The sequence below is a fragment of the Abramis brama genome (assembly GCF_963993115.1).
Source record: "Abramis brama genome assembly, chromosome: 7".
Classification (NCBI taxonomy): domain Eukaryota; kingdom Metazoa; phylum Chordata; class Actinopteri; order Cypriniformes; family Leuciscidae; genus Abramis; species Abramis brama.
The window spans coordinates 606,200-624,238 of record NC_139969.1 but is presented as its reverse complement, the minus strand read 5'-3'; the positions used below and the strand labels follow the sequence as shown (position 1 = coordinate 624,238).

The following is an 18,039-nucleotide window of genomic DNA, read 5'->3' as shown; positions in this document are numbered from 1 at the left end:
ATCCAGCAGCGATGCAAACCATGGACCCAGTAATCCGTCTCTTCCGTCTCAGCCAAGGTGACCGCCCGATTGAGAACTATGTGGAGGAGTTTTGTGAGCTCTGCCATGGGGTGGACCTCAACGATGCGGTCTTAAAAGACATGTTTCGCTATGGGCTTGAGGACATGTTAGAGTACCTCATGCCTGACAACACCCCTCAATGGACTTTTATACAATATGTCGACCTCGCTCTTCGGATAAGCGGCTCGTCGTTTACTGTGGGCTTTGTGGATGAGGGGTCCCACAATCTCACAGCATCCCCTGAGCCTGCACTTCACGCCAGTCCTGCCGAGCCTGCACTTCACGCCAGATCTGCCGAAGCCAAGACAGTATGCGTCATGCCCGCCGCCCCTGAGACTGAGAGCGTCATGCCCGCCGCGCCTGAGACAGCAAGCGACATGCCCGCCAAGCTAGAGCCCTCTTCACCACTGGTCCCGTCCAGCACAGAGCCCTCTTCACCGCTGGTCCCGTCCAGCACAGAGCCCTCTTCACCGCTGGTCCCGTCCAGCACAGAGCCCTCTTCACCGCTGGTTCCGTCCAGCACAGAGCCCTCTTTGCCGTTGGTCCTGCCCAGCTCAGAGCCCTCTTCGCCGCTGGTTCCGTCCAGTTCAGAGCCCTCTTCATCGCTGGTCCTGTCCAGCTCAGAGCCCTCTTCATCACTGGTCCTGTCCAGCTCAGAGTCCTCTTCGCCGCTGGTCCTGCCCAGCTCAGAGTCCTCTTCACAGCTGGTCCTACCCAGCTCAAAGCCCTCGCCGCCGCTGGTCCCGTCAAGCTCAGAGCGCGCTGATCCTGATCCAGAGACTGAGCTTCACGTCACTTCTGCCGACCCAGAGACTGAGCTTCACGTCACTTCTGCCGATCCAGAGACTGAGCTGCACGTCACGTCCGCCCATCAAGTGTCTCGTCCCGCCGAGACTGAATCTGTTCCTGAGCCTGAATCTGATCCTTATACTGAGCCTGAATCTGTTCCTCTTCCTCTTTCTGCGCCTGTGTCTTCGGACAAGATGGCCGACTCCACGCCTGTGTCTTCGGACAAGATGGCCGAAACCACGCCTGTGTCTTCGGACAAGATGGCCACTGCCGAGCCAGTGTCTCAGGACAAGATGGTCTCCGCCGAGCCGGTGTCTCAGGACAAGATGGTCTCCACTGAGCCGGTGTCTTCGGACAAGATGGCCGCCGCTGAGCCGGTGTCTGTTCCTGTCCCTGAGCCTGAGCCGGTGTCTGTTCCTGTCCCTGAGCCGGTGTCTGTTCCTGTCCCTGAGCCGGTGTCTGTTCCTGTCCCTGAGCCGGTGTCTGTTCCTGTGCCATGGTCGTCTCCTCCCTGGCCGCCTGAAGGGTCGTCTCCTCCCTGGCCGCCTGCACAGCCTGCCCCGCCCTGGCCGCCTGCACAGCCTGCCCCGCCCTGGCCGCCTGCACAGCCTGCCCCGCCCTGGTCGCCTGCACTGCCTGCTCCGTCCTGGCCTCCCGTATTACCGCAGTCTCAAGGTCCTCTTCCGCTCCACGGACCTGGCCCTCCATCCCGCCCCCGGATCCGCCTCCGGGCCACCTCCCACCTGGACAGTTTTGGAGCGTCTGGAAGCCGCTCTTTGGGGAGGGGCTATGTAACGATAACCAGCTGGAGTGCCCTCGAGAGCCACCAGAGGGCGCTCCACAATAGACTAGGATCACTTCCTCATAAACTACATTTCCCATCCTGCATCTACCTGGACTGATTACTTCATACACCTGCACTGCATTATTCACCTGCACTGTTCCTGATTACAGTCACACCTGATCCTCATTCTATGGACTATTTATGTCTCACACATTCTCACCCTCACTGCGAAGTCTTGTTTTACTGTTATTACATTTCTGAGCATTATTTACCCGTGTTTGAGTCTTGTTTTGCTGACCTTGGACTGTTTCACCGTTTCCTGATCGTTTCTCCGCCTGGCCTGACTCGGATTGTTTATTGGACTCTGATTATTGCTGCCTGCCCTGACCTCTGCCTGTTATTTGGATATTCTCTGTGTTTCCTCCTTTGATCTGTTCGCTGTTGATGACCCTGCCTGTACGACTACTCTGTGAATAAACTGCATTTGGATCTTCACCTTCGAGTCTCGGAGCCGTTTCATAACACACGCTATGCATTTAATTTCAATAAATTAGTATTTTCACTATAAATATGTGGTGTATCTTTTGCTGAATATGTTTTTACTCATATTCAGATATATTTCAGGTTTCAGAATGGTAAGTCTGGCCATCTCTAAAATTGAGCACAAAATGTTTATTATAAACAACAAAGTTGTCATGTGATGCAAGACTTGTACATCAAAAAATAAATACTGATGTGAAAATGATTACCTCTTTTGCCATGGTCATATATTCACTAGAATTAACTTCTACTCTGTTGAAAATTAATATTTAGAATTAAAACTTTGGTAACACTTTATTTTACAGTGTCCTTTTACATATGTAACATGTACTTACCATAGTAATAAAACAGTAAATTATGCATAATTACATGCAACTAACTCTCAACCAAATCCGGTAACACTTTATTTTAGTGTCATTGTTACATAATATGTTACATGTACTTACCATAGTAATAACAGTAAATTATGCATAATTACATGCAACTAACCCTCAACCTAATCCTACTCTAACCCTATAGTAAGTACATGTAATAGGCCTAATACTCAGTACTTACATATATAGTTACACTGTAACAATGACACCTTAAAATAAAGTGTAACCAAAACGTGTCAGTAAGTTATATGTTGTGAAACACAAATCTCTCAGTAAATCGGGTCAGTGCGCTTTTCTATGGCGCTTCTAAACTAGGTTTTAATGTATTGAAACGAAACCATCCGACATCTATTGGTCCTTCAAACGGTGACGTCACTTCACTGGGAACTGGTCATCTCTTTTGTGAGATTTGTGTAAACATTGGTACATGCTCGACTATTAACCCGGCGCGAGAAAAGGCTCGGAATCACCCTAGTCTTTATAAAAAAAACAATAGCCTTGTATTATTCGCCATTAAGCGGCTCTAATGTCTGCATCGGCTGATATCCACGCGACGCTCGCGTCGATCCTCGAGCGCTTCGCCAAATGCGCGCTGCTGGAGATGAGTCGCGCGGTGGAGCAGGAGATGACGCGCCGGAAGATGGAGGTCGAGACGCTGATGCTCAAACTGCAGTTTACCGAGAGCGAACTGCGATCAGCCCGACAGAACCAGTCGAACCTGCGCTCAGTGGGAACACAAGTCAACACCAGCGGACAGAGAGGTACTTCAGTTCACACATGACACTGTTTAAACCCAACATGATGCGGGACTCATCCCTGACTTTGCTCCTTTCACGCTTTAGAGGTGCTGTATGTAACTTTTTCACTCTACTAAAGCATAAAAATACCATTTGTTTGCAGATATTTAGGAAACATGCTAAGTTCACATACTCTTCTCTCTGATAAACACTTCTACAGCCAGTTCTTTTACTTTGAAATATGCGTTCCGTGTTGGAATGTTTGTTTTTGTTTTGGTCTGTGTGACTCCGCCCACTGCCGGGGGGGTGGGGGGGGGTGCGTTTTCATCATCTAATTTTCTATTTCTCATTCCATACTCAGATTGCATACTATATCCGGGCCTCATCTATGGCACATATGGCTCAGTTTTGGCAGTGGAAAAGGTCACATGGGCCACATCTGGCCCACATACATCAAGCTGGTTTTAGTGTGAGTTGTGGCTTGCTGTGTGTGGCCCAGATGTGGCCCATGTGACCTTTTCCACTGCCAAAACTGAGCCATATGTGCCATAGATGAGGCCCGGATGAGGGGTCAGATATAATTTGCTATCTGGGTGTGCTTTGATTCATTATTATGTTACAGTACTAAAAGGGTTCACCCAAAAATAAAATTACTCACCCTCATGTCGTTCCAAACAAAGACTTCTGTTCATCTTCGGAACACAAATGAAAGATGAGAAGAGATTTCTGTCCCTCCATTGACAGTCTATGCAACTACCACTTTGAACAGTTCATAATGAGATTGTAAAACTAATCTAAATGAATTGATCGGTTTAGACAAATTTTCTAAAGAGACTCGATGGCTTTAAATGATGAACAGATTGAATTTAAAGGTGCAGTAAGCGATTTTTGACTCTTAAAAGTGGATCAGACCGAGCACCACAAAACACTTGTAGCCAATCAGCAATAAGGGGCGTGTCCACTCATGATGGGGGAGGTGTTTGTGAATTTGGGGGCGGAGCTATCAAGATGGGTAGAGGCGTTTGTTTTGGTGATTTCAAATATCAACAGCATTTCTCAGAAATCTCTTACTGCACCTTTAACAATGCATGTATATGTTGTATTTCATGTTTTATCCATAATCTTTCAAAAAAAATTCTCCTCATCAGAGTTATGCAGGCTCATGCAGGAAGACGGCATCAAATCCATTCAGATCAAAGAGGAACACATGGAGGACGAACAGTGGGACAGTGGACCGAGTAAAACACACTAAGAATTATGATAGTGCTTTTCTGTTTTATATCAGATGCCAAAATATGATATTCTAATATACATTCTCATTTGGTTGATTGATTTCATCCCTAGTTTCTCCTGCTCTTTCCCCGTTGGGTCCAGAAGTGGAAGACCAGGATAGTTTCAGCACGGGAACAACAGGGCCAGCTAGAGTTGGTCAGAGATCACTTCATATCAGGACTAGTTCAACTAACCAGTCTTAAGAATTATGGACCTTTTTTACGCCAGAAAAATAATGTGCAACATTATAACAATAATGTAATGTGCAACTCTCTGTTCGTCAATCTGTAGGAAGTGATTTTATGCTAACGAGTAAAATGAAGCCCGGTGGAATGTGGAATTCACCGGTGTCCCAGGAATTTCCAGCGAACTCCGGAGCCCTGAGTTTGGACGCTTCTCCTCTGGAAACAGGTGAGCGATTCGCCACAGGTGTGTCTCCGAACCGTACAGAACCGTACAGAACCGTACAGAACCGTACAGAACCGCTGAACTTAGTTTCAAACTAAATCGAGCCAAAACAAAGTTTGTTTGGAGTTTGTTTTTCGAGCTTGCCAAAGAAATCTTTCTGACTCCGGCTGGTAAACACCTCTGATCTCCCATTGGTCCGTGTTGATGATGATGTAATAAGTGGGTGTGGACTCCCATTGGTCCGTGTTGATGATGATGTAATAAATGGGCGTGTCTCTGAGGCCCCGCCCTCTTTGAGGTGTAAATCTTCATGTCTTCTGTTCAGTCGGTCGAGGTCACATGATCATGAACACACCGAGAGACGCTTTATAGCAGAAACTGAAGCTGACACTGTTGTTCATGTTTAATACTGTAAAGCTGAAGATTTAAAGCGATCTATTGTAGAAAGTGCTGTATGATCAGATGCTTTCTGAGCTTCTGTTTTCACATTTTTGTGAAATAACAGTATACCACTATTTCAAACTTCTTTTCACCTCAAGGCTATTCTTGGTTGTTCTGCAAAGAGTTTATATTAGTTTAATTGAGAGTGTTTTAGGGTATAACATAACTGTGTGTTTTGGGCAAGTTACATCGGTGAATAAAGTAAAATTAAACAGAATTACAAGAGTAGCATGTAAAATCATGGGATCCAAGTTAAAGTCAGTCGCTCAATTATATGAAATTGCTGTTCAGAGAAAAGCTTTGACTATAACAAGAGACACAACACACCCTTTGAATCATGTTTTTGAATTATTACCATCTCGTCGACATTATAGAACACCAAAAGAAATAAAGCAATATATAAACAAACTTTTGTACCAAATGCAATAAGTCAGGAGTAGGAAATGTGAATATTTTAAGCTTTGAGATTGTGGATGTTGTGTATTGTTAATTGTTTTGTGATTGTATGGCGAGACCAAAGACCAATTCTGAACAATAAAGTACAACAAATGAAGAATGAAAGATCTTTGCCATGAGTACATCAGGGCCTTTAGACAATCTACACGAGTATGAGATCTAGGATTCACAATAAATTGATTCATATTAGTTGTGTTGGCAGGAAACATGTACCACATCGTCAGCTTTGTGGACACTGAAGAGGTGGAGGTCGTGCCTGCGTTCTGGGTGAAGAACGGTGTGTGTTCGTGGCCTCCGTACATGGATGAAGGAGTTCAGAGAGCGAGCGAGAGTGCGGAGCAGCCGCAGGAGTCTTGGTCTGCGTATAAGGTTAAAATCATGTACACTGCAAGTATGTAGAAATCCTTTCTTCAAAATGCATTTAATTTGAAAGGTTACACTGCAAAAAATGCTTTTCTTACTTACTTAATTATTATTATTATTTTTTACATATTTTCTTAGTCTTGTTTCCAGTCCAAATATCAAAAAATTCTTAAATCAAGATGCATTTACTAAAGTAGTAAAATGCCATTAAGATATTATGTCTTGTTTTCTGGGTAAATAAATCAAAATTTGTGCTTAAAACAAGCAAAATGATCTGCCAGTGGGGTGAGAATATTCATCTTGTTTCTGTTTGAATTAAGATTAGCCCATTGGCAGATAATTTAGCTTTTTTTTAAGCAACAACTCACTTAATTTTGATTAATTCCTCCGGAAAGCAGGACGTAATATCTTATGTTATTTTTACTCATCTAGTAAATGCATCTTGATTTAAGAACTTTTTGATATTTGGACTGGAATCAAGACAAAAACACTAAGTAAGAAAAGCATTTTTGCAGTGTAACTGCACTAAACAAATGTGTTTGTATTTTGATTTTGTAATCCTGTCGTTGATAGATAATTATAGTGAGGCGATGCGAAAGCTTCCTCTTGTGGAACAGCAGAATGATCTCCGGTTACAGGACGGGTCTGGCTCCCCGAGGCCACTCAAACACAAAATAAAGTAGGATTGGCTATACTGTGTGTGTAAATCTGTCTAAAAGGTCTTTGTATCACGTTTACATGCGATTACATTAGGCAATATTTACCTCATGTAATCACAATACTTCCACGCTCATAATCGTAGTGAAATATGTGGCGAATCACAGTAAATGGCATGTAAACACTGTAATGGCATCTACTCCACTCTGACCATGTGACGAACACATTCACAGACTCATAAACGTAGCGCTAAATAAGGAATCACATCTTAGGGCGCTTAAGAAACCGAGTTCATGTTGTGCAGCATTAATATAATGCGGTATATTGGTCCAGTAAGTCCATAGAAGTGAGTCATTTGACTTAAGTAGATTAAAACATCAACTAACACAACATTATTATGATTCTTAGCGAATTATCAGAATAATGAAAATTGCATGTAAGCGGGAGTGAAGATTAAGACGTTTGCTTGTGTCGTGTCAACATCTTCAAATAATCACATGTAAACTTAGTCCAGAAAAATCATGTTCTTCCTCAGTGTTTCTGTCTTGTTTTCCAGCACAAATATCTAAACATTCTTAAATGAAGATTAGGGATGCTAATGTTAGATATGAACATTTTGGCCGATACCGATCATTTTTTATATTTGAAAGCCGATAACCGATATATCGGCCGATAAATCTAAATCCAAATTTTTATGTCATTTTTGAGAGCCTGATTACAAAAACAAAAGTCTCACCATTAAAACACACAATTATTATGATGTTCTCAGAATAATTTTATGTAGCCGATATGACGTCGATAAATTTTCTCATCACGCCGATAACCATAACATTAAAAATGAACATAAATCGGCCGATACCGATATGGTGGCCGATATATCATGCATCCCTAATCCCTAAAGCAAAATGACTGAAGATATTAAGTCTTGTTTAATGAAAAAATGATTAAAATGAAGTGTTTGAGCTTAAAACAAGAACTAATATCTGTCAATGGAGTCAGAAAAATAATCTTGTTTTCTCTTTGAATAAAGACTATTTTTCTGACACTATATTTGTTCTGGTTTTAAGCACAAACTGTCATTTTGCTTCTTCTCCAGTAAATGTATCTTGATTTAAAAATGTTTAGATATTTGTGCTGGAAAACGAGTTGACTTGCGACTTGCTGTATGAACACACACACATATTTCACTGAATATTACGGATGTACCAGCCTAACTTAATAATTATCCAATTTCTAGACGGAACAGACGGCTTCTGGATGAATACGACGCTGGTTTGGAGGCCGTCGCACCCCAGAACACTAATGTACCACAAGCCCCTCAAACACAACCTCCATGCAAAAAAACTATTTTATCATCTTCTACTGAGCTCCAGCCGAGTCGAACCCTGGCCCCCGTGCGGCCCCAGACGGGCCCGAGTGAAACCTCGACACCGCCCGTGTTGGAGTGGCATCATGTGACTCTGGGGTCGTCATCTTCATGCCAAGCGATTGAGCTTCCCGAGCCGTGGCCCGAGAGAACCACACCGGACCCCCAGTCTCCGGAACCGGCGACTCCATCGCTGTGGCCTCAGGAGACGAGCCTCTCGTGCTGCGACCCCTTCATCAGATGTAAGAAGCAGATCCTCTATCGAGAGTAAAGGCCGTGACTTCAAGTCAAGTCTCCTTTATTTATACAGCGCTTTTCACAACACACAGTGTTTCAGAGCAGCTTTACAGAGATAACAGGAAAATAATGCAACAAAGTTTGTTTCTAGAAGAAAATAGCGTCTCAGTCCAGCTTAAGACTTCAGTGATGGTTCATTTTTGTTGGAAAAAAAGGTATTAATTTAGTTCATATATACACTGCAAAAAATGCTTTTCTTACTTAGTATTTTTGTCTTGTTTCCAGTCCAAATATCTAAAAATTCTCAAATCAAGATGAGTAAACTAGCGGAGTAAAATGACATAAGTCTTGTTTTCTGGGGGAATTAATCAAAATTAAGTGAGTTTTTGCTTAAAACGAGCAAAATTATCTGCCAATGGGGTGAGAAAAATAATGTTAATTCAAACAGACACAAAATTATTTTTCTGACCCCATTGGCAGATAATTTTGCTCGTTTTAAGCAAAAACTCACTTTTTATTTATTTCCCCAGAAAACAAGACTAATATCTTATGTCATTTTACTACTATAGTAAATGGATCTTGATTTAAGAAATTGTCCAGCTCAGTTCAGTTCTCATATAATGGTGTCAATGCAGGCAGATCAATAATATTGTTGAATATTAAATTAAATGTCCCCAACTATGTCGACAAAAGCGACAGTGGCACCAAAACTCCATCATGACAGAATGGAGGAAAAAAAAAACCTTGAGACCTTGGCCAACGAACCAACAGTGTATGATTCAGGCAGCATTACAGGTCAAAGGTCAGATTGGATCAGAACATTCAGAATATTATCCAGTTCCCTCTGGTTGAAGATCGGCGTCATCACGCCGACGGGTTTGTTGAGGTTTGTTAACATTTTGCACATCAAGAACGTTAATGTTCTGTTTATTATACGCGTCTGTCGCTTTAAATGCTCGAGCGCTTTGAATCAGGATGGATTCTGATTGGCTGTCAGTGTTTTATCATTCATCATCTGGACAAATGATTCCAACTTTATCATTCACTGTTGTGCTGTGGTCTCTGCTATTTTACACTTTTAGAACAATATCTTTATTGTTATAGCCAACAATAAAGTGTAGTCAATAATTTTATCCCTTAAATCTCATCTTTGATCACCAAAATGACATATTTAAATGTTTTTAATTCTTCATGCCTTAAAATATCTTGAATGTAACTCGACACCGCTGCCTCATTTAGTATGCGCGGTTCTATGAATATGCAAATGAGCCCCGCCTCCACTCACTCACTCAGCTCAGAGATCCACTGGTTGACGATCACACGTTGATCTGATTGGTTACAAGGTAGTTTGTGACGTCAGAAACACCAGCGATTTCAAAGCGTGTTTTTGAGACTGTCTTTGGTTCACTGCAGTTTTAAGGAGAAAATACTCAGCAATGGTGTCGACTTATGAATTTACACATGGTTTGTCTTAAAGCACATTAAAAACATCACATAGACACATAAACAACATTAAAAGCTGGATTCTCACCAGAGGGGGACTTTAAAGTCGCCATGAAATGTAAGTTGCACTCGTCTTTTCTCCTCTATTGTGTCGTATATGCGAGCGAAACGCTTCTGGAACAAGAACAATGTGGGCGGGGCTTGATTGTGTCCATAAGGAGTTGATTGGATGGTTGTGGTTTGCTATTGGCTGATCTCATGTGAGTGACAGGTTGCCCCGCCCACATCATCAGAGAAGAGATGCTGCAAGAGGAACTTATTCTGATTCAAGATTACCAAAACAATAATGATGATGTGCACCTATAAATCATTTAGAATAAACATTGCGATATTCAATAAAAAAATATGAATTGTCCATTTTGATTTCATGGGGGCTTTAAGTGTGAGACTCGTATGTAACTTTACAATTCCTGTGTTTAATGTTTCAGCGCTTCTTCACGACCTGACCACTAAACAGGAGATTGTTATTGGGCAGCAGATGAGCTTAATAAGGATGGTTCAGGATCTCCAATCACACGGTGTGCGGGAAAACTCAGACGCCGACTGTTTAAATCAAAGACGCTTTCCCATCGAAGACCTGAGGTCGTTATCCGCCCTGGAGAACCAGCTGAGATCCTGTCCGGAGACCCGAAGGAAAGTGGTGCGTGACTCTCACTTATGCTTGTTTACGTAAGCTGTATTATTCACGATACAGCGCTAGCCTCGCTTTTATTAAACGGTTACCACACAATACGATTATTAACGCCCAAAAATATGTATCAATGCAACTTTTATGAAGTAAAATCTCTACAAACCTTCCTTCCGCTGGAAAAAATAGTCCCTGACCGTTAACAGCTACAGAAGTTATTATTTCACCTCTATTGTGTCGTATATGCGAGCGAAACACTTCTGGAACAAGAACAATGTGGGCGGGGCTTGATTGTGTCCATAAGGAGCTGATTGGATGGTTGTGGTTTGCTATTGGCTGATCTCATGTGAGTGACAGGTTGCCCCGCCCACATCATCAAAGACTATCTATGAGTGAGTCTGTCAGTAGAGAAGACTTTTATATTGAAAGGACTGAAACTTGTGAACACGGAGAAGATATGTTTGCGTTGCTAAGAGTGGTTGCTAGGGGTGTTGTGTAGTGATACAGAGAACCGTTGGGTGAAGCGGTCAAAGCCGTGTTTTATCGTGAATAAAACACAGCTATTGACCAATCAGAATCAAGGACTGGAACTAACGTTTTATAAATGCTGTTATCATGTTGTTCCAAACTCATAAGACTTTGAAGCACAAATTAAGATATTTGTAATGAAATCAGAGAGATTTCTGTCCATCCATTAAAAGCTGCTTCAAAACATAAAGAAGCTGTACAGTAAATATATGAATCGAGCGGTTTAATCCAAGTCTTCTGAAGAGACATTTATTATACAACCTCTTTTTGAACGTCCTATTATGCTCACTTAAAGGTTCATACATTTTAGAATACGTTTACATCATTTAATGTTAAAAAACGAATGTTTTTTCGACTTAAGTTATATTGTTGCGGCACCTGTTTTCATCTTCTGTCTGAACGCTCGGTTTTAGAGTCGGTTTCATTAAAACCCGCCTCCTGAAAAGTGTAGTCTGCTCTGATTGGCCGGCCCCAGTGTGTTGTGATTGGTCTACCGCTTAGAGCGTGTGTAAAACGTAACGCTGATCTACTATTTAAGCTTATTATTATTATTCTTAGCAAACATTTGAAGTAGTTTCTTCTCTTAGAGCTTTAAAGCTACAACCACCAAACTCAGACTGTTCTGACTGCGTCGCTGTATCTTTTCTAACTGATCCAACTTACGTTTTTTGTTAAACGGATGATCAAACCTACGAAAAGTCTCAGACTTTCAATAAAGGGGTGAAAACTTAAACTTAAAAAGATTTAACAGAGTATTTAAGCTGTCTATCACTAAGCAAAGCTTAATGACTATCCTAGGACAACATGCAAGCAACATGTTAATTCATGCTAAAATATGCTATTCATGCTAACAACATGCTAATTCACGTTAGCAACATGCTAACACAATGCTAACACATGCTAGCAACATTCTAATTCATGTTAAAATGTGTTTAAACATGTTAACAACATGCTTATTAAATGTTATCAATGTGTTAAAACCGGTTAATTCATACTAGCAAAATGCTAATTCATGCTAACAAAGTGCTAATTCATGTTAGTAATGTGTTAAAACATGTTAGCAAAAGATGTTAATTCATGCTAGCAATATCTTTCTCTTTCCTTTTCACTAAATTTAAAGCTTTCATTCGTCTTTGTCAAGCCAACATCAAAGTTTGTCCCAACAAACTTTACTTTCTAGTTCTTTATTTTATACCACTCTAACATTTTAGATGTGATGTTACAGTTGTGTCATTTATAAGTGCATCGAACTGCATGGTTCAGAAAGCAGTCTTTTGAAAATAGTGCAGATTGTGGTTGTTTGCTGCTGAGTAATAGTGTTAAAAGGCTTTTCAAAGTTTCTCCGCTTTAGGAAGGCCGAAAAAACAGGATTTCTTTATTTTAAATGTACGCCGGTCATGTGACAAGAACCAACCAATCAGCTTCAAACTTTCCAGAACAACACTAAAAGCTCAGCCAGAAACACAGACATCTTTTTCTTTCTCTTCTCCATAAATAAATCTAGTAGCAGAGCCACTGCAAGGGATTTTCTTAGCGTGTAATTTGCCAAAATATCAGAATCACCTAGAAAATCATGTTTTAGTGTTTTATTTAAATGGCATTCAAACCATGTGTTCTGCCTACGCCACAATAAGAGGTGTTTTAAAAACCTTCCAGGTGGATGAGCTGGGGTTGCTGGGCGGAGTGGACGTGAAGGACACGGTGTGGCGAATAATGAAGCAGGCCATCAAAAATGACTTGGCCAAAACTGTGAACTGGAGAGGTGTGAACGGGAAGACATCTTTCCAGAGTTTAGAGTTTAAAAACGTTGTGATTGGTAAGTGCTTTCAAGGTAAATCTTCTTCCAGATGTTGTGGCACCATTGGCGTCTCTATTCATAATGGTGCGTTTCCAGTGTTTAAAGGAGTAGTTCACTTCAGAATGAAAATGTCCTGATAGTTTACTCTCCCCTCGTCATCCAAGATGTTCATGTCTTTCTTTCTTCAGTGGAAAAGAAATGAAGGTTTTTGAGGAAAACATATGGGGGTAAATTGATGCCAAAACCATTGAAAATGGACAGACTAAAAGTCACAAATAGATATTACAACTTGTAAACACAAAACACAATCTACAAATAGATTAAAAATCCGCAAACAAAGTCCTCATGATCCGCAAATGTAAAACAAGATCTACAAATAGATACAAAGTCCTCAAACAAACTCTTTGTGATCCACAAATATAAAGCATGATCTACAAAAAGATTAAAAATCCACAAATAAACACATCCTGATTCACAAAAAGAAATCAGTGACTTGTACTTGAAAACCAGAATTTGAATGAATGTAAAGTGACTTGTTTGCAGGTGAAGATCATGTTCTGTTTGTAGATTGTGTCACATTTGTTTTCAGAATTCTGACACTATTGTTTCACTGTTGTGACAAAATAATGCCATAATCATTGAAAATGAAGAGACTACGAGTCAAAACTGCATATTACAATTTGTAAACACAAAACAAGATAAATTTAAAATCTGCAAATTCCTCATGATCCGCAAATGTAAAACACAATCTGTAAATAGATAAAAAATCCACAAACAGACTCTTCATGACATACAAATATAAAATGCGATCTACAAATAGATTTAAAATCCGCAAACAAACTCTTTATGATTCACAAATAGAAATCAGTGACTTGTACTTGACAACCAGAATTTGGATGAATGCAAAGTGATTTGTCTGCGCATGAGGGTCATTATTTGTTTGTAGATTGTGTTGCATTTGTTTTCAGAATTTTGGCACAACTGTTTCGCTGTTTTTCCCATTAAAAAATCTACAAATGCCCTCCTCACAATTTGCAAACAAACACAGTCTAACTTGTATTTTCAAACCACTGTAAAAAGACATTCTTACACATTCTGTGCAAAGCTCAGCATGCAAGTGTTGAATCTGCGTTTGCAGATCACAGGGCATTCACAGATCCCTCTGCACACGTCTGCAGATCTTTTTGGCACTATCTTTCCGCAGAGTGCGTGACTGCGATCCACACGTGTAGTCAGCCAATCAGGGGTATTGCTTCAATGTGATGTCACGCCCCCTCAATAAGCCCTTTTCAAAATAAGAGCTGACACTTCTCGGATGGGTGGGCTGGGCTCTCTGCCCTTTACCGGGACATTATAAAACGCTTAACGTGGCTTACTGTACTAAGACAGTGATATTAAAAGACCAAACTCAGTACATCATATTAATAAACCATACTATGTATAAAAAATCAGATGAGCCCAGAATATGAACGCTGTTATAAGAAAACGCTGTGGAGTAAAAAAAAACTTTTCCTCTTTATCTCCCTTTTGTGAACACGCCCCTTTTTAGAGCACATGGTTGCCTACTACAACCAATCACAAATCTTTGTTTTTGAATCGTCCAATCACCACACAATGTAATCTTTTGAAATGCATGTAACTGTCATCAGTCATCTGATTTTAAATCTATTTGTAGATCGCATTTTCTATTTGTATGTCATGAAGAGTCTGTTTGTGGATTTTTTATCTGTTTGTAGATCTTGTTTTACATTTGCGGATCATGAGGACTTTGTTTGCAGATTTTTAATCTATTTGTAGATTGTGTTTTGTGTTTACAAGTTGTAATATCTATTTGTGACTTTTAGTCTGTCCATTTTCAATGGTTTTGGCATCAATTTACCCCCATAAAAACATTCCAGGATTTTCTCCATATAGTGTCTTCAATGGGGTCCAACGGGTCGAAGGTCCAGATGTGAGTTTCAGTGCAGCTTCAAAGTCTCGACACGATCCAGCCGAGGAATAAGAGTCTCATCTAGACAAACCAGCGGACATTTATAACAAAATAAACATTTATATACTTTTAACCACAAATGCTGGTCTTGCTCTAGCTGTGATGCGACACACATCACGTAATCAGGGTGAAAGGTCAAGCGTGATGTAGGTGTAAGAACAGACCCAGTGTTTATAAAGCAAACGTGCAAAGCCTGAGTCAATCGCCCTATACAAAACAAAAAAAATAAAATAAAAGGTAAAACGACGATGTCGGATGGTTTTGAAGTTGGAGGAGAAAATGTTGAGTTTTTCGCTCTACTCTACATTTCTGACCCGGAACACGCGTGACCTTTCAACCTGATTACGTGATGTGTGTCGCATCACAGCGAGTGCAAGACCAGCATCTGTGGTTAAAGTATATAAATGTTTATTTTGTTGTAAAATGTCGGCTGGTTTGTCTAGATGAGACTCTTATTCCTCGGCTGGATCGTGAAGAGACTTTGAAGCTGCACTGAAACTCACATCTGGACCTTCGACCCGTTGGACCCCATTGAAGACACTATATGGAGAAACACCCTGGAATGTTTTCCTCTTCCCCTCATGATCCAAGATGTTCATGTCTTTCTTTCTTCAGTCGAAAAGAAATTAAGGTTTTTGGGTAAATCATCAGGAAATTTTAATTCTGAAGTGAACTACTCCTTTAACTTAAATAGTTTTTCCCCAGAGCTGTAGCCTCTATAACTCCTATATAATAATCCTGTTTAGACTGTTTAAATATTCTGAATATCACAATTTATTTCCATGCTGCGATCAGTATTCTTCTAACTATTCTCTAATCAGTTTTTCATTAGTTCAGCACCTTTAATTTAAATAGCTTGTCTCGATTTGACGTGTCTTGACTATATTCTATTTCTATTCATTCTTTTTATTTATCATTGGATTAATTCATTGAAATGTGTTGTTCTTTGCCATTTTAATGTTTATGTTTGTCCTTTTAATGTTTGTCGGAACTGTTGAGAAACCTGTGAGAGATTGACGGCGTGCACATGCGTATGACGTGTTCAGTCTATAGGTTTGCGCGTTTGAATATATACAGTATATGTGCGCAGGCGTGTAGTGTTTCTATACAAACTGACCTCAACAATTTGTGTGTGTGTGTGTGTGTGTAGAGGCTGTGAGGAGAAATCCCACGTGTGCACAGATAACGGAGCTGGAGGTGGAGAAGGCCATCATCCGCTGGTTTCATCTGGCCGGCGACCGCGAGGGTGGACGGAAGAAGAGAACGCCGCTGCAAGACGTCTGTGTCGAGAACTGAGGGAAAACACGCTTTTCATCAGTATCTTTATATTTGCATTGTTTTGCTTTTAATTTTGCCTGTACATATTTGCACATCCGTCAATATATTTTATATTTCATTAGTCTTTTATATCCATTTACCCTATGCAATGCAACATTAGCCTACATATTCAAGTGCATCTTTATATCTTATATGAATCTTACATTAAATATTTATTGCATGGTTTTTATTTGTGTGCCTATTTTATTTGTTGCCTTCGTTTTATTGTCGTACTCTACTGTTGCTGTCACATCTTTTCATATTCTGTTTTCTTGTTAAACAGCATCAAAACTCTATGGAAGCTTGTTTCCGCCACAGAATTAAACATTTTAAAAGATAATTGCGACCTTATATCTTGCAATTCTGACTTTATTTTTCAGAATTGCGAGATATAAAGTCAGAATTGCGAGATATAAAGTCAGAATTGGGTGATATAAACAATTTTTTCCTATAAAAAAAATTTATTTTTATAATTACCTTTTTTATTTTTTATTCTGTGGCGGAAACAAGCTTCTATAAAACTCTTTACGCTTTGCATCTGCACATCTAGAAGTATAGATTAGCACATTTGTTCATTAGTTTCTGTTATTTGTGCGACTTTATACACTACAACATTTAAATTTACATTTTATTATACATTCTATTGTTTTATTGTTACTATTTATTTTTGTTTATCTTATGTTTATCTGACACATTTTAACATTGTGTTTATTTATGCTGTTACCTGGTTAAGGTTTGAGCATTTTTGTTATTTTTGTCTGCATTAATAAAACGGATTATACTTTGCATTTGCTTAGTTTCTGTTTTTTTTTTCACCTTCTTCTTCAGTTATACATTTTACAATATATGAATATTATATAGCAGTTGCAATTCTGGTCCTTTTTTGGTCAGTTGTGGCTGATTTCGTTATTCGTTGTCAAAAACATGCAAAACACCAGCTTTCATTTTTTGGGTGTATACAAAAACAAATTGACCCATTTCCGGGTTTCTCAGAAGCGGCCGTCGTCATCGTTGGGTAAACTTCTATAGACCTTTTGTAGCTCCGCCCCTTTTCAGCGCTGCACTCGTTGTCTTGACTTCCGGTCTGTATTTTCACAAGCGATTTTGCGTGTTTATTAATGAACGGCTCGTTTTAAAATCTTCCCGGTCGACTGACGTTTAGTCATCTGCTTTAAACATTACAGTCCTCATGATAACTTTCGTTAACTTTAATTACTCCTGGACAGCAATGCCATAGAAATATACAGAGCGACCGCAAAACGGAAGTTAAAAGACAATATTCCAAAGATGGCGGCGCCCTCGTTTCTCTGGCGCATAAGTTCTTATAGCAGTGAATGGAGAGACTACATTAAATATATATATATATATATATATTTTGTGTGTGTGTCCCAATTTGCTCAAATAGCAAAAGAAAAACTCAATAGTATTTTCACAACTTTCAAAATGAGAAAAAAATACAGAGAGATTGATAACGGCGGGGAGAAAGAATTTTAACGTCGCTCCCTCACAGCAGCATTAACTAGTTTTTTTTGTAATTTGATGTAAATGTAATATAATACATAATATAATACAAAGTATATACAAAATGTACATTGTACATTTAAAAAATGATGATGAGTCTGGTCAGATTTTTCATTACACCTCATATTATTAATAATCAAAGGGGTGAACAACAGCAATGCTGGCGACAGTGTGGACATTGGAACGCCAATCACACTCATATATTTTGGACGTGCCCAAAGTTAGAACATTTTTGGGATAGTATTTTTGTAATTACTGGGAAGATAATGG

At 40.0% G+C, this 18,039-nt stretch overlaps 1 protein-coding gene across 2 annotated transcripts; it reads left to right on the top strand.

The window, feature by feature from the left end:
* The first annotated feature begins 2,735 nt into the window (after positions 1–2,735).
* Positions 2,736–17,036, top strand: LOC311087625 (uncharacterized protein). 2 transcript variants are annotated; one of them, XR_014607328.1, is made up of 11 exons: positions 2,736–3,308; positions 4,433–4,522; positions 4,629–4,712; positions 4,848–4,967; positions 6,064–6,252; positions 6,798–6,903; positions 8,119–8,489; positions 10,416–10,627; positions 12,800–12,959; positions 16,082–16,530; positions 16,759–17,036. XR_014607328.1 is itself a non-coding variant. In XM_084120973.1 (10 exons), the coding sequence occupies exons 1-10, from the start codon at positions 3,074–3,076 to the stop codon at positions 16,225–16,227; spliced, it is 1,713 nt and encodes a 570-aa protein (XP_083977099.1). In that variant the 5' UTR covers positions 2,736–3,073; the 3' UTR covers positions 16,228–17,036. The 2 variants fall into 2 exon arrangements, 1 of the variants encoding a protein (XP_083977099.1); XM_084120973.1 differs by having other exon boundaries at positions 16,082–17,036.
* The last annotated feature ends 1,003 nt before the right edge of the window (positions 17,037–18,039 follow it).

Bases quoted from the DNA above. Each gene is read 5' to 3' on its own strand.
- LOC311087625 (XM_084120973.1), top strand. From the start codon at position 3,074: ATGTCTGCATCGGCTGATATCCACGCGACGCTCGCGTCGATCCTCGAG. The intron at 6,904-8,118 runs GTAGGATTGGCT...TCCAATTTCTAG, and splicing joins CCACTCAAACACAAAATAAA to ACGGAACAGACGGCTTCTGG. The intron at 10,628-12,799 runs GTGCGTGACTCT...AAAACCTTCCAG, and splicing joins CGGAGACCCGAAGGAAAGTG to GTGGATGAGCTGGGGTTGCT.